Source organism: Sprattus sprattus (assembly GCF_963457725.1).
Source record: "Sprattus sprattus genome assembly, chromosome: 2".
NCBI lineage: Eukaryota > Metazoa > Chordata > Actinopteri > Clupeiformes > Clupeidae > Sprattus > Sprattus sprattus.
Genome location: NC_137921.1, coordinates 56,007,965 through 56,028,199, shown reverse-complemented (window position 1 = coordinate 56,028,199; position 20,235 = coordinate 56,007,965). Strand labels below are relative to the sequence as shown.

The window sequence follows — 20,235 nt, the reverse complement described above, 5'->3', positions numbered from 1 at the left end:
GCTGATTTTGACCTGCGCTAACCCATGCTATGACTGTTTGCCGAAGGCTAAAAATCAGGAACCTCAGTATGTAGCACACTAGGAAGTGGTAAAGAGCAAGCTGTATTTACTATGTCCATTGTCTGTGCCACCATTTTATATTATATTATACTACTAGTTCTTAGTTAAGGCTTACTACATTTCCTTGTGGTGTTTTTTGGTCTCATTTTACAGACTCATGTTTTTAATCAAAGCAGTAACATTCAGGCGGTCTGAGAGGAATAATGTAGGTATATCAGATATGACAATGCTACTGGTGGTATACTGAGGGCTGGTCTGGCTAAAAATGGCTTCGGCAAGTGTATGAGTCATCTATGAGCCTGCTGAGGGGGAAGAGGAGGAATAAGACACACACACACACACACACACACACACACACACACACACACATTACCCTAAAATAATCTGATATCACACTCCTTGGCTAAGTAACCCCTAACCCACACCTCTGCCATCAGCCGGGCATACGTAAGCGATTGCATGCGACGCGCACTGGAGGGAAGTGACTCACATTCACCCCCCACAGTCTGGTTCCTCATCAGCCCTTCAGTGAGCTGATGGGATTTCAGACGACCTGGTGCCTCAACAATGAGATCGGTGATCTACCTCAATGCCTCAGTGAACCCAGTGTTACGCCAAGACAGGCCAAAGGCAAGACAGATAGAAGACATGGAGGAAGAGAGAAGACATGGAGGAAGAGAGAAGACATGGAGGTGGACAGAAGACAGGGAGGAGGAGAGAAGGGAGTAGCAAGAAATAATAACCTTGCAGTTGCTATAGATGAGAGGGAAGGAAATGCATGAAATAAAAAAAGAATGGATTGAAAGAATGGGGTAAACACAGAAAAGTAAAATGTCCACCGGCTACCATTACAGTGTGCTTGTGTTCGAATGTGTGTGTATTCATGTGAGTATGTGTGTGCTTGATTACGTATTCAGGATGTGTGTGTGCACGGGTGTGTGCTGGCTCCCTCTGCCATGTCCAGGTGGCTATGCCCTGAGTGATGCTTGCACTTCGCTTCCCCTCCTCCTCCATCCCTCAGACGCACACACACACACACACACACACACACACACACACACACACACACACACACACACACACACGTATAGTGTGGATGGATGCACACTGTAAAAAGACAGCCTCACATTTCCCCTTCAGCAAGTGACGTCCGCACTCAGGAAAGTGGGTCAATGGGAGACAGAGCCAGCTCTGCGGATTGGGAAGACAATGCAGACCAGGGAACACCAGGACAAAAGGTGCTCCGGATTACAGGATCATGCAGGACTGGACAGGGAGAGATAGAGAGACCCGTTCGCGTCCATCATTTTCAGTGTTCTTTCTTTTCCCCTCTTTTTTTTTCTCCAGCGCCAGCTCCTTCCATGCCTCCTCCCTTCCCACCATACGGTGGCCTGTCTCTTCAATGTTCTGCATTCCCCTCCACGCGATCCGCTTTTCCCCTCACCCCCCTTTTCTACATGTCTGTCTGGGTTAAAGGGTCGGAGGAGGGCTGGTAAGGAGGGCTTTTATCCAGGGATTACATCTCGACTCTACAGGGATCTGACTGGACGATGCGGTTCATCTGCTCCTCCATTCATCATTCTTACAACAGGACAGGAGGAAGCCCTCCACCTCCATATTGTTTCTGATGTAAAAACAGTCCCTGTGCTGTGAGTTTTCTGGTAATACTCGTAGGCAAATTCAAGATGCTCACTTGAAGCTTCCATCTGCAGATGTCATTTCAAAGCAACTGATCATTGCAAATGGTCTGAGATCAAAATTACACACTACTCTACGAACCCAGCATTAATTAAAGTGTACGTGAAAAATGAGAAATGTTCAAGCCACCACTGCCACCACTAAACCAGTACTTTAGTCCATATGCATGGGTGCTCTGATTTATCTTGCTGTCTGTGAGGGATAAACAGAGAAATCAAAAGGTCTTAAATACAGCAAATGTAATGCCTGACAGACAGTTGCCTTGGATTAAGATGGCCACCATGGATTAAGCCTTTCCTTGAGCCAGTCGATCTAGCATGAAACACGCCATCTAGCCATACCACAGAGAAAAACACAGAACACAACACACGGAGAATCTCTCCTCTGAACACAGATGAAAAAAGAAACCCTTCAGGTTACCATTACATAACATAAAACATGTAAGACACATGTGCTCACACACACACACACACACACACTATGATAATGCATCTATATTAACAGAGAAAAAGTATAGTTACTCATTTTATGAATGCAACACTTGGTACACATATTCACAAACACACATAGAATAGAGGAATCACTAGCTAATCTCCCTTGTCGTCTGTATCGCAGGCTCAAGTTGGCATGGCAGATTTCCTTAGTTGAGGATTAATGCTTTTCCATGAGTTCAGCCGGAGGGAGAGGAGGCACAGAGAGAGATGGCAGCCTGCAGCATCAGTCTTGTTTTGGAGGATCTTGTGTTCACACACACGCCTCTGTCTGGGTAAAATGGGTCCTCCAATTCCCATGGTAATGGACCATCTTTACTGCTGCAACAAATGAGCCGCTGGTCAAGCACCAGGATGACTGATCGCCTTCTTCACTCAAAGGCCTTTTAAAAATGTACCTCCAGAGATATAACAGAGATAAAAAAACGGCTAAATCACAATATTCACCACATTTTTCAAGGATAGCAACAGAAAAAACTGTCTGAGTCTATTGGTACAGAGTGGTGCTAGCTCTTTTTATAGGATGAATACCTCATCTGAGAGCCATGATCTACACACTAATGGAGCATCAGAGCAGAATTATGATCGTAACAAAGCTTTAGCTACGAGACACAGGCTGTTACCACTTAAGACACTGTCTCTGTGGTCAGCTAGCGCTGGCACGTAGGTCTACGGGATCTCTGTCCAAAGGGAAAACCAACCTCACATCATTGTTCAATACTGCTGTGAGAAGGGGAAGGTTGTTCTTCCTTCATGGCGTGTGGTCGTAATGAAAATCAAATTCATTTACTTCTCTCCGGAATTACTGAGCGTTGCCAAAGACACCAGAGTCTCTACGCTAGGCCTGTTACCTTGGGGTATCGATCCTGCAATCCATGCCGACTTGTCTAACTGGAAACTCATGGCTTCTGAAAGCTGATGGTTATTTACTTGTTCTTGCTGTCGAGGACAAGCAAAGCATAGATCAGAGCATTACATGGTCTCTCTGGAGTGTGGTTTTGGCTGAAGGGAGCCATTAAGCAGTGCTACAGCTTCCTTTGCCAAGCTGCATTTGAATTCATTGGTACTAAACATGGGTAAGTTTACGTATACATGATCATGCTGTTAAACATAATCCTATCAACTGTTCTTGTGATTTTACACATTGGTTGATTCTATTTACCAACTAAAACTACTTAGAAGATATTCCTCAGAGTCCATTCTCCTCACAATAATATGATTCATTCCCAAGAAGAACAACTTGAGCATTGTGTCTCTCAAAACAACAGTCATTCACCAGGCCTTACAATTAGCCCTTTCGAATCGGTAAAAAAGGGGGCGGTGGGCTGTATATGTGTCAGTGCTGAATTCACACTGATGACTTAAACGTGACGTCTTCATCTGACAGACGCTAATATAGGGTATTCCACCAGGGCCATGTAAAAGCATTGACCAGTGAGCTCATGTCTGAATACATTCATCGCCCACTCAAGCTTTGTTCCTCAAGTAGCTTGTAAAGGCAAAATTACACCAAACAAACTGAACTGTGGGGAAATTTAGGTAGATACCTCCCTTCCTAACTGGCACCTTGGCTTAACTTGCACTAAAGCAGTGACAGTCCCGCACATCTTTTTCTTTCCATGTCGTTTTTCTATTTCTAAAAAAAAAAGCAGTATTTATTGTTGCACCAGGTTTTATTGCTCTTAGCTTGACTGTTGTCTCCCTTGTACGTCGCTTTGGACAAAAGCGTCTGCTAAATGTAAATGTAAAATGTAAATGTGGATACACCAAGCCCAAAAAATAGTGTGTGTGTGCATGATTGAGAGGCCTAGAGAGAAGGCGACAGTGAGTGAGCAGAGGAACAAGAATGAGGCAAAGCTATGTGAAGGATATGAAAAGAGGGCACATCAGCAAAGTCCAAGAGCTTGGGTACGAGCATTTTCTGGGAGAGACATCAGCAATGTGTTGACTTCAGGCCCTCTGGCACACTCGTATAGTAAGAAGTAGTCAGAAAGAAATGGCCACACAGCAACCCGGCCCAGGCCCACCACACACACACACACACACACACACACACACACACACACACACACACACACACAGGGAAGGAGAAAACATGTTTATATAATCATCCTTTAGGAGACCACAACATACCACATAGTTTAAGAGTTAATTGGAGTAGGAAGGCAGATGATATGCTTTGCCTGTTTGAACATTCATATTTGGGTGTACACTCTAGTTTCTGTACCTCAAAAGTGGGGAATCTGCTATATTTACACACACACTACTCCCATCTGATTATGTGACACACACATGGTGTGGTTACTCTTTAGACATCTAGACACATATGTGGTGCTAGTGAGTTAGCTGCATGTATCTTTGGCATAGAGTCAGTTTTGCCATTCCGTCCATTTGGCCATGATGGCCCGAAACCTGATATGGTAAAGGTGGAGCTCACTTTCAGCAGACCACAACTTAAGAACAGAGATGATACAGTCCACCGAATTATTCTCAAATGGCTTGAGTCATTCCATGGACATGGATGAGACATACTGTATGTCTACTAAAGAAGGATGAGGTCCTCTTTTTGTGACCTTTGCTATCCAAAACACTGATAAAGCTAAAAAAAAAAAACAGACCCTAGAATTGCAGATAGTGAATTTTACACTTATGCTCTTCGCTGAGGACATAAATGTACCATTTTATATGAAATGCTAATAGAGTCCTATTTGACGACTTCCGATGAATTCCCTGTCCCCTTGCTAATGAGAGCATACTCACGGTGGTGTGGACATACATTATGCAGCAAACTCCAAACTGAGCAATGTTATGGCTCATTGAGCAGAAACATCATTTGAAATGATAATGTGGGGGCAATTTTGGGGCCGAAATAAATGTTCAGAGTGAGGTGGTGTACGGAGACAGCAGGGGCGAATTCCTGAGCTGGTGGTGTCCCCTCAACACATTAGATGAAAATATTTCTATGGATTCTGAAGCTCTCAAGGTCTAATACTTCTAATTTGCCAGCACACAGTGGCTCAATAAACTCATTTATTATTTATTTAGGTAATTGGGACAAGTATAACCCTGGCTATTTTGAATCCTCAGAGCGTGTGAGGCAGGTGTCACAATGGACTTGGCAGCCTTTCATCAACTGATTAAAATATGAAATCGATGTAGATTTTCAGTGCAATGTGTTAGAGTGTGCTCTCTGGATATGCATGTTATTTAAGCATTAGGTGTCATGGCAATCCTATATCATACAAAAAAAAAAATTAAAATTAAAAAAACGAATTTCCAGTGACGATATCGATGATGCACTGATAACGATGAAACACTACAAATCATAAACTCCACACACTCACAACCTGGAATACCCTCTCCATTGGATGTTGTCAGGAATAGTGCAGACCTCAAGGATGAAATAATAGGGAGGCAAGGACATGGAAGTGCTTTCCCAGCAGCCACGGCCACGCCAGCCCCACAGAGTCTCTGCTCTGGTACTGCTCTCCCTCATGCCAAGGGCCCAGATGGCTGGCCAAGGCAACAGCCAATCACACTAATGGCTCAGCTCCAGACTATATGTACAGAGATGGCAAGTTCAACACTTCAAATAAGCCTCAAATAAAGGAAGCATTGTATTGGGCCTTTTACTGTTAAACAACATACATTTTGAGAATAAATCATATGATGTTATTTTCAGAACCTCCCTTCAAATGATTGAAATGGGATTAGTTACAATAAATTCTTTCAAATATGCTCACAGCGTCATTACCATACAAGTTTGGTTCAAATTGATGTTACCATCAAATACAAATAAAATGTCTTTCCATCTGCCTGCCTGTCCTGTTCTTATTTCTCTCTTTTCTAATTTAAAAAATCTGTTCCCAATCCATTCCAAATATGTCAATATCACTTAAGAGAGTGGCATTACCATACATGAGCTCTGCTCAAATATTAAACATGTCTTTCCATCCATCCATCCGTCCGTCTCTGTCTTTGTATCTTCTTCTCACCTGGTGGACTGTCATGATTGTCTGATAGACTAGATAGTGTGGGGATTGGGTGTGAGAATTCTTGTGGATCAGCAACCACAGTATGTCTTTAATCTCCCTTAAAAGCCCCGGACCATGACTGGGGCTGTAACCGGGTGGCACAGCACTTGGCCATTAAGCGTCAGGGTTGGAATCTGGAGGGGCTCCTTACAGGCGCAGATTCCACTCTTGGACCACAGGCCACAGAGGATGCTGATTGGGCGTTTTGGTGAGGGAGGAGATGAGCCTGGTCAGTTTCCTGGTCTAGAATACTCTCTCTCGGGTTGTATATAGTGTCACTAATTGTAGCCACACCCTGTGTCAGTTTAAGGGGTAAGTGAAGGCTGTTATTAAATGACTACATCTGGCTGAGCAGAACACTTCAACAGAATCAGCAAACCTACATAGACGTCAGCTTATAGTGGTTGGATTGTTTGGTTTCCTCTGCCCATGCCTGTACAACATGACTTCTCCAAAAGAAACAAAGAAATAAAAGCTGAAAATACAGGCATGATTAAAGCCAGCCATACTGGCAGCAAGGAATGATGTGGCTCTAAAGGGCCCATGAGGCTATCTGCCCTCTGAAAAGGTAAAGAGCACTAGCGGGCTCAGATTTGACCCGAGGAGCCACAATCTGTTGTCTTTCACCAGAGAAGGGCTCCGGCCGCCTGAGGGCCTGCTTCATCTCCACAGGGGCGTCATCCTCATGGGAGCACAACACACCAGGCAGTACAAAAGAGCTGCTCGACATTTACAGTGAAATAAATATGTAGTATGTACTTAAATAAATGTGTAGTATGTACTTAAATACAAATGTTTCCAGACCTACCATAATGATACAAATCTCAAAGACCAATGATTGTATCATATTTCCCTGTGCTTTGATTATTTGTTTCTTTTTTTGTTTTTCTTTTTCTGTTTTACGTCCTCAACATTTTAAAGCAATGCAATAAAAAAGACTGTAACAGAATGTCAAGAGGTACAGAATGACCACAAAAATTTGAAAACAGATTTTGAATAATCACTTATCTTTATTACTGGGAGTATAGAAGTATTTTGGTTTGGACAACAAAAAACGATCTTTAAATAAGCATTTTCGGAGACTGGTACTGTAAGCAAAAAGGCAAATACATTTTTAACCCCATTGATCAGAAGATAAAGATAAAGATTTGCTGAATGAATAACCAGATGATTCCTTTCGATATAAATTGTATTCACTAATATCGCACCTTTAACAGTTTAAAAAACACGTACCATTACAAAAAATAACTACTACTGTTTGAGGGGTTGAGTTCCAGCCCTCGACTAGTGAATGACCCATCACAAATTGATACAGAGGTAACTCCCTCTACCACCCCATGATTACCAAAAGGGAACATTCACACCAAATACTTCTTTCTACTCTATCCATCTTCTCCCATACACACCCCCTCACACACAAACACTTTCCGATGGGAAAAATCAATGGATTCTCTATGTTCCAGGGAGTCGTGATGCCTCTAATGAAATCCTATCTCGGCATGAGTCATCTTCATCTGTCAAACAGAGACAAAGTGCGCAGGAAAGTGTCTCCCAGGGTTGGTTATATGAGGACCTGCTGATTCCGACTCATCCTGCAGTTTACACAGAAGTAATGCTTTCTGTATTATAGCACTGGGGCTAGAAGTTACCATATCCAAGACCGAAACAGCACCGGGAATGGAACATCAAGGCATGTTAGTACGATACAGTGTGGTGACTCGGCTGAATGATTAAAAAAAAACAAATGATTTCCAAGTAACTGCCAAACCAAGACCGTAAAACCACATCAGGCCGCATTTATACATGTAAATGCTCAACGGTGACAAAACGCAGCCGACTGAAACAAAACATATCTTATTACAGCCTTTACCTGTGAGATATGAGGCTCATGGCCTGAGGGGATAAATGACTGATGTGGCACCACAGGTGAGCTTGCTAAGCCTCTGAGCTAACACACCCACTGATGCTACTGCTAACAGTGAAACAGTGAAGCCGCTCAACTGTATGACGTCTGCCATTGGCATAAGGGCAGAGGCCACAGCTAGTATAGATGAGTCACTGGCTCACACACAAGCAGCCTCCTAACTGCACCCTCATATACACTTGAGTAAATGGCAGCCCTACATAAGTACACTCATGGCAGCCAAGCTAGATGAAGAAAGCGACTCATTTCGCACTTGCCCTTTCCTATGCGCTCTCCTACCCACTCTCCGCTCATGCATTCACGCTTCTCTCATTTCCCCACTCTCGTTTCCTCTCTAGGGTCACAGAAAACAAAGAGTCCGGAGGGCCAGTTTCAATCCAGCAGTCCACTCAGTGATGCCACTGTTAATTTGCTAACTGCATTTACACAGGATCCTGTGAATCCTGTGTGTGTGTGTGTGTGTGTGTGTGTGTCTTTGTGAAGAAGACTGAAAGCAAAAAAAGAAAAGAAAAGAAAGTGAGAATGAGTGTGTCTGATGATGATGACAGCTGGATTGTGAGTTTAAAAGATGTCGCCCATTCAAGTTAAGAGGCTCTTCCAGAGATTCACGACACAAACATCCCCAGCCCAATAGATCAGACTGTCATCACGCTGGAATATACCCAACACACCATAAAACGCTCCGGTACACAAACAACCCAGCCACGAAAGAAGGAAGCATCTACTCCCCACTGGGACAACAAAAGGAACCAGCCAAAGAGTGCAGTTTTCACTTATGCTAACGCTAACTGCCATTCACACTCTTCTGAAAAGGAAACTGGTCGCTGATTGACAGCACAAATTAATGTCCATGAGTAAATTGAGTCACGCACACACAAAAAAAATCCCCCACACATACACACACACACTCAGCAACAGAGTGAGGCACCCACACACACACACTCACACAGAGACAGACAGCTGATGGTCACTGGAAGAGGGAAACTAAAGTTTCCATAAGTACTCTGGGTGGAAGATGAATTAGTAATGGGGAAGCTGAAAACATAAACAATAGAAATCACCCATCCCCAGGGCCCCCCCCCCTCCTTTTCTGTGAGGATGGACAAACAGGAAGCAGCAGAGGTGCGTGTGTGTGTCTGTGTCAATAGAGTTCTACTTGATGAGTATCCCTGTAAGCGCATGCAACTCTGTGAATCCAGCCTTTTAAGTTTACATAAATAATACTTACAAAGTATGAGGAATGCATTTCCATCTGACATCAATTTTACAAAACTGCTCCCACTAGAGATGCAACATCACAAAGAATTCTGGGAAACTGGAGGGCAACCAGTTGGCTCGGGTTCATAACTGCCGGGTGCAGGTTTGGCAAAGAGCAGAGAGCTAAACGGCAAAAAACATGGATGGCAGTTTCAAGCAACTTTAACGAGGAATTAATATTCTGATGCAGATTAACACCCCCTCCCCCCCAATCCTGTCCATTACTTCTCCACTCCCAATGGGCCCAGACATGCCCTAGGCACCCACCCACACACACACACACACACACACACACAGCAGTGACTTAACAAATGTTGAATTGCCCACCATTTGTTATCAGTTTTGGCAGCCATTGCCTGCTATTGATGGGCTCTTGCTGTCGTGTATCAGTCTCTCTTACTCAGTTTCTCATTTTCTCTTTGGCTCACTGCTTTGCCCAATCTGTTATTTATTATAACACAAACTCTCTGAGAAATCATTCTTTCTTTCAGGCTTTATTTACAGTTTTATTTCCCCCTCTCTTTCTGCCTCACTCAAAACACTCAATAAATCCTGATTTCTGGGAGTTATTTGGTGTGTAAATCCTACTCATACATTTTATTAATCCTACACCCCCTTTCATAGAAGCAGCAGAACAAGTTGGATAAAGAGGCTGTCATGGTCAAGAGACAAGTACAACATATCTAAAGGTTAAACTGGCAATATGTTAAGATGTGTATTAGCATCATACCTATAGGCAAATAGCATCCACAGAGCACAGAAATCAATACAGGAGACAAAAAACACACATATTCAACTCATCAGAGCATAATGTGCAACCTTCATCATTTTCTCAATCCAGAGATCAGATATCCAGATGGTTGGGCATATTTGACAACAATGCCTTACACTGCAGTGATTTCTGTTAACTCACCCAACATAACCCTCAGACAAACTGGCTTACATCAGCCATAGAGTTCAGATGTGCCACTGTAGCTTGATAACCCCCAAGCAATCACAAGGCAATCAACCTGAAACGTCAAGTCCAGTAACTGTGATGTGACTAGCGCAAGTGCATAGCATAACTACTGTTTCACTATAGCAAATGCAATGATTTTATATCCTGCTAGTATGACTTTACAATGCACATGTGGTCCCAATTTGTAAAGCCAAAATGGAAACAGCTTAGTTTCATTTTCATCATACTAAATTTGCTCCTGCCTGTGTGGGGTTGTAGACGTCTTTATAAAGAGTCTCTGAGGTGTTCTAAGGTAGAATGTTTATTACAGAAAACCTACAGTTGGTTTGCAACATATCCTCACAAAACAGAAACCTGAATTTGGCATATTATGATATGATACAACTGGTTCTAAGAACATAAATTAAGCATCTGTGTCTGTGTGTTTGATGACACCTGTCAAACCCTACAACTTGGTAGCCACCAAGTAGTTAAAAAAAAACACAACAATGTTCTGAAGTGCACCACACAGACTTTCTCTCTCTCTCTCAGTGTCTCTTCTCCATTGTTTACTGTTACAAAAGCCCCTTTACCCTGAACAATAAGAGCATCTTCTGATGGCATTTCACTGGGAAAGAGAGACTGCCCAATCCCAGTCAATCTTTGGGGTGATAATGAAAGACTTGTTTTGCCCCCCCCCAGCCACCCCCCCCCCCCCCCACACACACACACACACAACATTCCCCCAACTCTAATGAACCCATTAACATTAAAGGAATACATTTAAACTCAAACTGCTGGAATGAGACATTTTGGAATCACTACAGGACCACACACACACACACACACACACACACACACACACACACACACACACACACACACGTTTCGGTCAGCGTTCCCTAGCCATGTCTTTTGGCCTTCAGCCTTGAGTCAGGTCCAGACGTGCGCCTGAAAGCACTCTTTTGGATGGCACTGTGAGGATTCCTGCATACTGGGACAGTGAAGCCATTTCCTCCCTAGCTGCCAAACTGCTCCGCTACTGTTGACTCAAGCACTCGCCATAATGCGGCCGGGCCCGGCCCAGCCCGGCCCACCCTGTGAGGCGAGGCCCGATACAACCACAGCAACCTGTCTACCAGTCTATACAACATAGCCATTGCAACCAGTGGAGCCCCAAACTGAGGTGTATGCATCATGGTTATAGCTTAGAGAAAAAATACAAAATTGGCTCCTTAATCATCTTCGAACAGCATCAATCAAGTTTTCATTGCGTCCAATCACTACACCAGCTGATTCCACTAACTAGCCCTTGATGTAGGACCGAATCTACTACTTTTGTAAAGCTGATGAAAACCCTGTGCAGTATGATCATTACAGTGTGTGATTAGTACAACACATATGAAATGAATAATTGACTAAAAATGTGGCAAGGTTTTGCAGAGCAGACTGTACAGCATAGGTGACAGGAAACCTTCAAGAGCAAGCCCTCAAGTCACCACTTCAGATTAAGAGACTGCGGCGTTCACTACCACAATTACACCATTAAAGACAGCAATTACACCATGTAGAGACAGCAATTACACCATGTGAAGAACATTGTGAGGAGTAATATGTTGAGACATTGTGAAATAAATACACATCCAATTATTAAACAAACACATGTCTATGCATTGTGGGGTGGTACCATGTAACAAAGATGGATGTTTCAGTGACATCTGGGTAGTGAGAGGTATAGCTCTTGAATGCCGTTTCAGTTTGTCTGAGAAAAGGAGAATACAGATCCTCCTCAGATTGTACTAGCTAGGCAGTTAGTTTGTTTATCAACCAAAATGCAACCTCTTACAATGTCTATTTTTGGTTGATTTAACAGGTGCATTGGTCTTTTTTGTGATGAGGTATTATTGTACCACAGTGACTCAGCTTCTTGGCATTTGACCAAAACCTAGATGGTTTGAACTCAAGATATCAAGCATGGCATCCATTTTATAATGTGCACACATCTATCCTATTTGTGAAAGACAGCCCCTGACCCTATGGCATTGCCCATTTCAGCTTCAGCAGAAAGAGGTCATTGAACTTGGGCTTGGGCTTTCCTGTGCTAGCAAGCAGCAACAGCAGTAATCTATGGGATATAGTTATTGCATGACACCAAAATGGAATTCCCCCTTGTTGAAACCTTTTCTAGATGAGCAAAGCATCCTCAGGAGGCAGAGCATAGAATACAATAAGCCTGAGGTGCTGTGATTGCATATATATATATATATGCACTATACATATAAAGCCCTGTTGCAAAGGAGATATGACATTCTATGACAGCATTTGACAGTCCTTTGGAAATAGTCATTTCCTGGTGGATCCTCAACCTTCAGCTCAAAAGAAAAGAAAACTAGTGTATCACACACTAACAAACCAACCTGCAATTCAACCATTCTACTTTAAACCCTGCATCTCAAAAGGCAACCTCAAGGTCAGAGATGGAGCTCCGCTTGGAGTGGACCAGAGGTTTCACCTCAAGGCTCCATTCTCTGTCTGACTTCTCTCCCTAGTGCCGCAGGTCACCACCGAGTGTCCAAAGTGCTCGTCAGGAAGGGCTTAGAGTCCTATTTTACACTAGTTGATAATCCAGACACCACTGAGCAAGAGGGAAAGCCAGCGTGAGTCGTGTTCACGGAACCTTACCTCGGTCACGATACTATTTACGGCCCTCGGAAGGGCTGCCCTTGTTCACCAAAAACACCTTCTTCATCACCATCATCATCAGTACAGACCCACACACTGATGTATTAGAACTACTTTCCCACCCATTCAGAATGAATGTGCTTTAGAAATGTCATAAATGTCATAAAAATGTCAATGTCTGTTTTGCCTATTGGAACTAAGTGGTTAGGACAAAAGACAAGGCACATCTAGTGATGTGCAGTAGACAGGTGCAGGTGGAAATGACATGTCAATTGTGGTCTAATATGTCTTCATACTGTTTTGTAATTCTGACATACATAAAAAGATAGAACACACAGTGTCCAAATTACAGCTGACAGCTAGCCCAAGCACAGAAATATGAATCCTACTAAAAAGGATACGAGTTTGCAAAATGCATGGAAAACAAATACCTGTCAGAATCCCCCCCCATAGCCTCATTCAGAATGTTGTATATATCAACACACATACAAAGTCTCCATTCACCATTGGCAAGGTGTCAATCACACCAAATCCTGATATTAAGAGTCAACACAGGGGCCAATCATTAACGTTAGGTCCATTGTCTGCCCTCCTTACAGTGCAAACAAATGGAACACAGGTCCGGCACCAGAGAGAGAGAGATAAGACAGAGAAAGACTCCTTTCATCATCTTATGATTGGAACAGAGGTCAGCAGCATGTCACTTCAACATACATATTATATATTTTACACATGACATTCAATACATATATTATATATGTATTATATATATATATATAATATGTATGTATGTGTGTGTATGTTCAAGTGACATGCTGCTGTCCTCTGTTCCAATCATAAGATGATGAAAGGAGTCTTTATCCGTCTTATCTCTCTCTCTGTTGCTAGACCTGTGTTACATGTGTTTGCACTGATGCTCTGAGTTTTCTAGTCCTTGCCAAACACACAGCCGGTCTGTGTCAGTATTTTGACCACGATAGTGCTCTCCTAATGAGAGCATGGGAAAGCACATGGAGGGAGAGAGAGAGAGAGAGAGAGAGAGAGGAGGGCGGGCCACAGACCTCATTTCATACAACACAGCAGACTAAATAGGCATTGACATTACTCATGCTGCAATAGCAAGACATTTGACTTTCTGTGGCATTTGTGCTCCTGGTTACAACACTGAGCAAGAGAGAGAGCCAACTCCATCAAATGCCACCTCACTATCTCATAAAAATACACTGCAGCAATAACTACCACATTTCAAGTGATAAAGATTGTATATTGCCCTTCATAAAATAAAAAAATAAAAATAAACTAAAATATAAAACACAGGTGTTTGGGAGGCCAAGAGCATATTTACACCAAGCTCAGAAATGCACTTGGATTCCATGCCTGCACAAAGGATGTGTTACATAAACGCCTGAGCCAGGAGTCACGCGTGAGAACGCAACCCAGCATCCATTTCCCTCGCTCCGAAAACAGCACTGACAGACCAATACACATGATCGCACACACAAACACACACACACACACACACACATAAACAGAAACCCACCTCTAACATGGTAAAACAAACACGCTCTGAAACACATAAAACATACATGACTATCTGAGTGAGTGAGTGAGTGTTTGTGTCTTCATGTGTGTGTGTGTGTGTGTTTGTATTCTCAGTATACAAAGGGAATCCAGGCAGGCAGGGCCAGCTGGGCGCATAAGCCTTACAGCACAATAAATCCAAATAATCCTTTACCAAACGGGTGAGTGGAGGGGAGAAAAAAAACAGCAATTATCCTTGCCGTGATTGTCTTTGTGCACGGGGGTGAGTGTGAGCGCTGGCGTTGGGGTGCGCTAGCTATCTGTCGGTCGGTGCATGCGTGTGTTAAAGATATCCAGGAGCACCACTCCTCTGCGGGAATGACATGCAAGTCACCGGAATGCAGGCACTCGAAATAGCTAGCCAGCTTATGGCATTTAAAGCCACATTACACACACCCACACAAAGTGGAAGTGGGTTGACAGAACCAAGGACAATATCAGACACACACACACACACACACACACACACACACCCCGATAGACAATAATACAAAATTAAAGAATACTGGATAATAAGAAAATGCAGCCTTACCTTGCATCATGATTGCAGATTTGCATTCCTCAATCTCCAAGGGGCCTGAAACGAGAGTGTTGGGGAGGAGGAGGAGGAGGAGGCCCCAGTTAGCGGAGGTAGAGACACACACACAGATCCGCCGCGCTAAACGCCACTAAGCTCCCAGACGCCCACAGCCCCCTGGCAAAAATACACTCCCCCAGTCCATACAGCACAGGCAGCCAACAAAAGAGAGAGAGAGCCAGAGAGATGTGTGGAGGAGAGGACAGAGAGAGAGAGAGAGAGAGAGAGAACAGACGGGCCAATGCTTAGGCCATGGATGCTACTGCTACTGCTGCTGCTGCAGTCGATGGTCTAACCTACACAATCAGCAGAGGATGCTGAGGGGGGAAAAAAAGCTATGGAGGAAAAAAAGACAGAGAGAGAGAGAGAGGGAGGGAGGGAGAGAGAGCGAGAGAGTGGGCGGGAGGCTTCATGAGGTCATAGCATCTCCTAGCCAATCAGAGGCAGCATGTTCTGCATCACATGGCTTTCAGCTTACATCTCCTGACACCAGGTCTCCAGAGAGACGCAGACGAATACACATCCAACACACACAGCCTATACACACACTCCCCCCCTCTCCCCTCTCCCCTCCCACCACACACATTTTACACAGAGCTTCCCTCCCCGACCCACATACACACACACGTATGTAGTCCCTACCTTGTAATACTGCAGTGTGCTGAGGACCTCGCCAGAGTGGAAGTGAATGAGACTAATGATCTGCTCTGTTCCAGAATAATAACAAGGTCTCCGGAAAGAGACTGTTCATGCTCCACCATGCAAGCACACACACAGACGCACACACACAAGACATAAACAGATACACACACACACACACTGACTAAACACGGTGCCTTTGCCTTGTCAGGGGATGGGCTGCTGCCGTTCTCAGAGTAGATCTAGCAGTGCAGCTGATCCAGGTCTGTGGTGGGAGAGGTCCGTGTGTGTTCACATGTAACGTGCCCAGAGTGTGTGTATGTGTGTGTGTGTGCGCCTGCTCTACTCTGCCTGCCCCTCCTTCTCTTCCTCCCTCCCTCTCTCTTTCTCTCCCTCCCTACCTCTCCCTCTGCCTGCCTGCCTGCCGCTTGTCCACTTCCCTCCCCCTGCCTCGCTCTCTTCATTTCAGTGCGCATTTGCTTCGTGAGGCTCAGCTGGCAGCTAGTGCGTCTGCGCCTACATCGCGCTTTCCCCCTCCCTCTTTCCCTCCCTCCGTCCCCTCCTCCCTCTCCCTCCCTCCCCCCATCTGCCTCCTTCAGCTGGGCAGGGTAATATTACCAGTTTGACGTCAGTGTGATTGACTGCTATCTCAAGTGGGACAGGAACACCATAAGGCAGGGAACTGAATGAGAGAGAGACAGAAAGAGAGAGGAAGAGAGAGAGAGAGAACAGAGACTGAAGCTGGTGATTAATTAAACATGAAGGGGTGGATCATGGCCAGTGTGCAGGATGGGGCAGGGATGACCACTAATCAGGCTGAAACAAAGGAGCTGCATGACAGAGAGAGAGAGAGAGAGAGAGAAAGAGAGAAAGAGAAAGAAGGAAAACATGAGAATACCCTGACCAACGTAGAATGACAATTAGCCACTGATGTTCACACAAGCACGCCCAAACAAAGACCAGAAGCAGTAACAGCAGTAGTAGCAGTAGCAGCAGCAGCAGCAGCAGTAATAAAACACCCATACACCATGGGAGTCAGGGCTGTGTGATGGGCATTCATTTGTTCTATCAATCTTCTTTAGTCTCTCAGTCAGTCTCTTTAGTTTCAATGGCTTTAAAAGAATATATATATATATATATATATATATAATTTCTGTCTTTGAGGCAAAATATATATATTTTAGGTAAATATCTATTTTCTTGAATTACTACTATGCAACATTGTGCTTTACTGTTGTCTACAAAATCTATAAATAAGAAATATATTTAAGGGTGTTAAAATCATTATGTTTAATTTTACAGGTAATAACTCATATCAGGATCCTAGTATAAATATTCATAGATTATTATTCATATTCAGTGATATCCTTGTTGATGTTTTATTTTATATTCATTGACCTGACAGAAGAGAAAGATGTCATCTCATTTCAACATCTGTCTCTACCATCTCAGTTTAACCTGTGCCAGGAGACGACACCTCAGCCAGGAGACGACACCTTGGCCTGAGTGATCCAATCAAGCACAGTCATGCTCAAACCCATGTGAGCACTCTCTCTCCATAGATGTATATTTCTCTCTCTCTCTCTCTCTCTCTCTCTCACGCTCTCACTCTGCCTCTCCCTCTTGTCTCTGGCGCCATCTAGCTTTTGTATCATTCCATACGTTTTAGTTTTTATCTAGGTAAAGATAATTCTCTTCTGAAGCGACTTGTACAATGGAGTTAAGAGAGATTAAATAAGAGTTAAATTAGACTTAAGAGGAAGAAAAATTCCGCCTGTGTCATCAGCAATACATTTTGCACATGTAATTCCATGTTCCCATCCATTCCCCCCAACTTCGGTTGCTTCCCTCTTCTTTCTCGTAGCACTTTACATAACAGTCTCTCTCACTTAAAACAACAACAGCTATGGGTATTGTGTACTTTGAAGGACTGCCGTGAAGGCCATGTTAAATACAAACAGACCTCCTAAGAGGCAGGCAGATGTTGGGGTTGTGACTGTGTATCCTACACAACTGATTGGTTTGGGGGTTTGTTTTGTTCCAGGGCCATTTTTCCCAGTCAATAATGATCAACTTGACGAATGCAAACCAAGGAAACCGTGGAGAGGATAATTTGCATTTCTCTTTCATTGGAATTGGAGTGGCAAACTTAATCAGAATCTCAGGCAACATTTCTCAGCACAGGATGTACCAGATCAACAAATACAAAACAGACAGCATTTGGCAGAATCGATTATATAAACTCCTTTGCCTCCATTGAATATTTCATGAGTATGGTAGAGTAGAGTGCCCCTCTAAAGGGGACAGAGACATTGCTGCAGTCATCTGGGTGCAAACCTCTCCAGTGCCCTGCTACTCATCCTATGTGTTGGAGCATAACTGGGGGACAGACGCACTGCAGAAGTCCCTCAGTCTATCTGGCTGACTGCTTCTCCCTCACACACAGACAAACTGCCGGTGTAAATGTTCTAAAATGTCAGGGGATGAGGATTTATCAATAGAAATATTTTTCAATACAGAGAGTGTGTGAGAGAATGCTAGAGGGTTTATAATGCATGCCTTATTTAAACACACATTAGATCCAATTTATACTAAGTTAATAATCTTCCTGATAGCTCATTTTCTATAGATATTTGCCATGAATACATCTAGCACTAAATAGGAAAGCTCTGATTGACAGTAATGGGGGTTATATTAACATCTGTCTGTGGCACTGTGCTGATCATTGACGCATCCATCAACAGGCTCAAGCTGCAGCTGCCAGCCAGATGGCCCATGTCAACCCTTTCACACCCAGCCAGCAGGTTTAACACAGGCCCAAACCATCCTCCTCTGCACACAAGTCATTTGCTTTGGTGCTTTGGTGTAAAAAGGTAGTCTGAGCCAAGTACTGCATTCTCTGCTGGAACTAGCCGCCTGACCCAAATGAGCATCTGGCTGCCCTATTTTGCATGCATTCAAAATATTATATGGCACTGCAGATAGATCTCACAGAATGACCAGCCCATGTAGCTGCTCAATGTGCCTTTACTGCAGATACAGCTCAATGAAGACAAAATAACACGAGTCATGGTCAAACAAATGACACACAAATTAACTTTAAGTAAAGACTGACGTAGACACAAACACACTAACACACACACACACATATACATACAGAATATGCATAGTATACACACACTGCAGTTACACAAACACATGCGCTCTAACAGACCATAGAAGTCTCCTTACCGGCAACAGTCCGAAACCAGCCTGTTACCAGCTGCTCAGCCATCTAAAGCTATCTCCATGGGGCGACAGAAATGTCAGGTAATCCGTATGCGAGACGTGAATGGGCAGAAAAGTGGAGGTTGCAGAGAGAGGAGAGAGGGATGCTAGGACATCTCAGCAGGGAAAGAGAGAAACAGGGGGAGAGAGGGAGGAGAGAAGAGGAGGTGTAGGTGTCATGAGTTCCAATACTGGGGAAGTGGTCTGTTTCAGAGATTCCAGAGGGACAGAGGCACAGTCAGACACAGTCCTCCCTCTCCCTATCCCTCACCCACTCACTCACTCAACTCTCTCTCTCTCTCGCTCACACACACACACACACACACACACACACTGCATTTGCAGATAGTATGTGCTCTCTCGCACACAATCATACAAAGTCTTACAAATGATCTGCTAGCCTAAGAGTGAGGCACTGGAGTGGCACTGGGATAGTACAGAGCGGCAGAGGAATGGCTAAAATGGGACCACATTTGGATCCTGGATCTAGAAAGAATGCTGCTAATCCATGATCTGTTCACTTCTGGCAGGACTGTCTTAAGCAACTGATCAAGGTGTGTGTGTGTGTGTGTGTGTGTGTGCGCGTGCGTGTATTCAATGGGAACAGTATAACAGAAACTCAAATCTATGACGACATGCTAGTCAAAGAACTAGTCGAAATGGCACCATCTACTGGTGGATTTATGCTACCGAATCATCTCTGTAAACAAGTGACATAATCTAGGGGTAGTAAAGTCATAAGAGAGGTCATTAGGCTTGGATTTCAAGGTAGGGGGTCTTTTAAATGGCATGATTATGCAATAATAATCTTATTAATATTGATAATATGTTTAAAAATACACTGCCACATGAATGCACATCTGAAATCAAGTTACAGCACTAATCTTGACAGCAATTCTATCCACCTGAAGCAGATTCCTAGTATAGTTACAGCGTCGGTCTTAAGAGGAGTCTTAAAAGTAGTATGTACAAAGCAGTTACACTTAACCATTCTGCCCAAATAGAAATAAATGAAATGCTGATTCCACTTAGATCTAATGGAAATATAAGATCTAAAACCCAGATTAGTGTAAAGGCCACCTTGAGTG

At 43.7% G+C, this 20,235-nt stretch overlaps 1 protein-coding gene across 1 annotated transcript in view; it reads right to left on the bottom strand.

Moving 5' to 3' along the window:
* Positions 1-16,105, bottom strand: part of sgip1a (SH3GL interacting endocytic adaptor 1a) — a 48,562-nt gene extending 32,457 nt beyond the window's left edge. Inside the window, exons 1-2 of the mRNA XM_080832674.1 lie at positions 15,884-16,105; positions 15,197-15,241 (exon numbers count right to left, since the gene is read on the bottom strand). Coding sequence (XP_080688800.1) covers positions 15,197-15,206 — 10 coding nt within the window. The 5' untranslated portion in view covers positions 15,207-15,241; positions 15,884-16,105. The remainder of the gene's footprint in view (positions 1-15,196; positions 15,242-15,883) is intronic.
* Between the last annotated feature and the right edge of the window lie 4,130 nt (positions 16,106-20,235).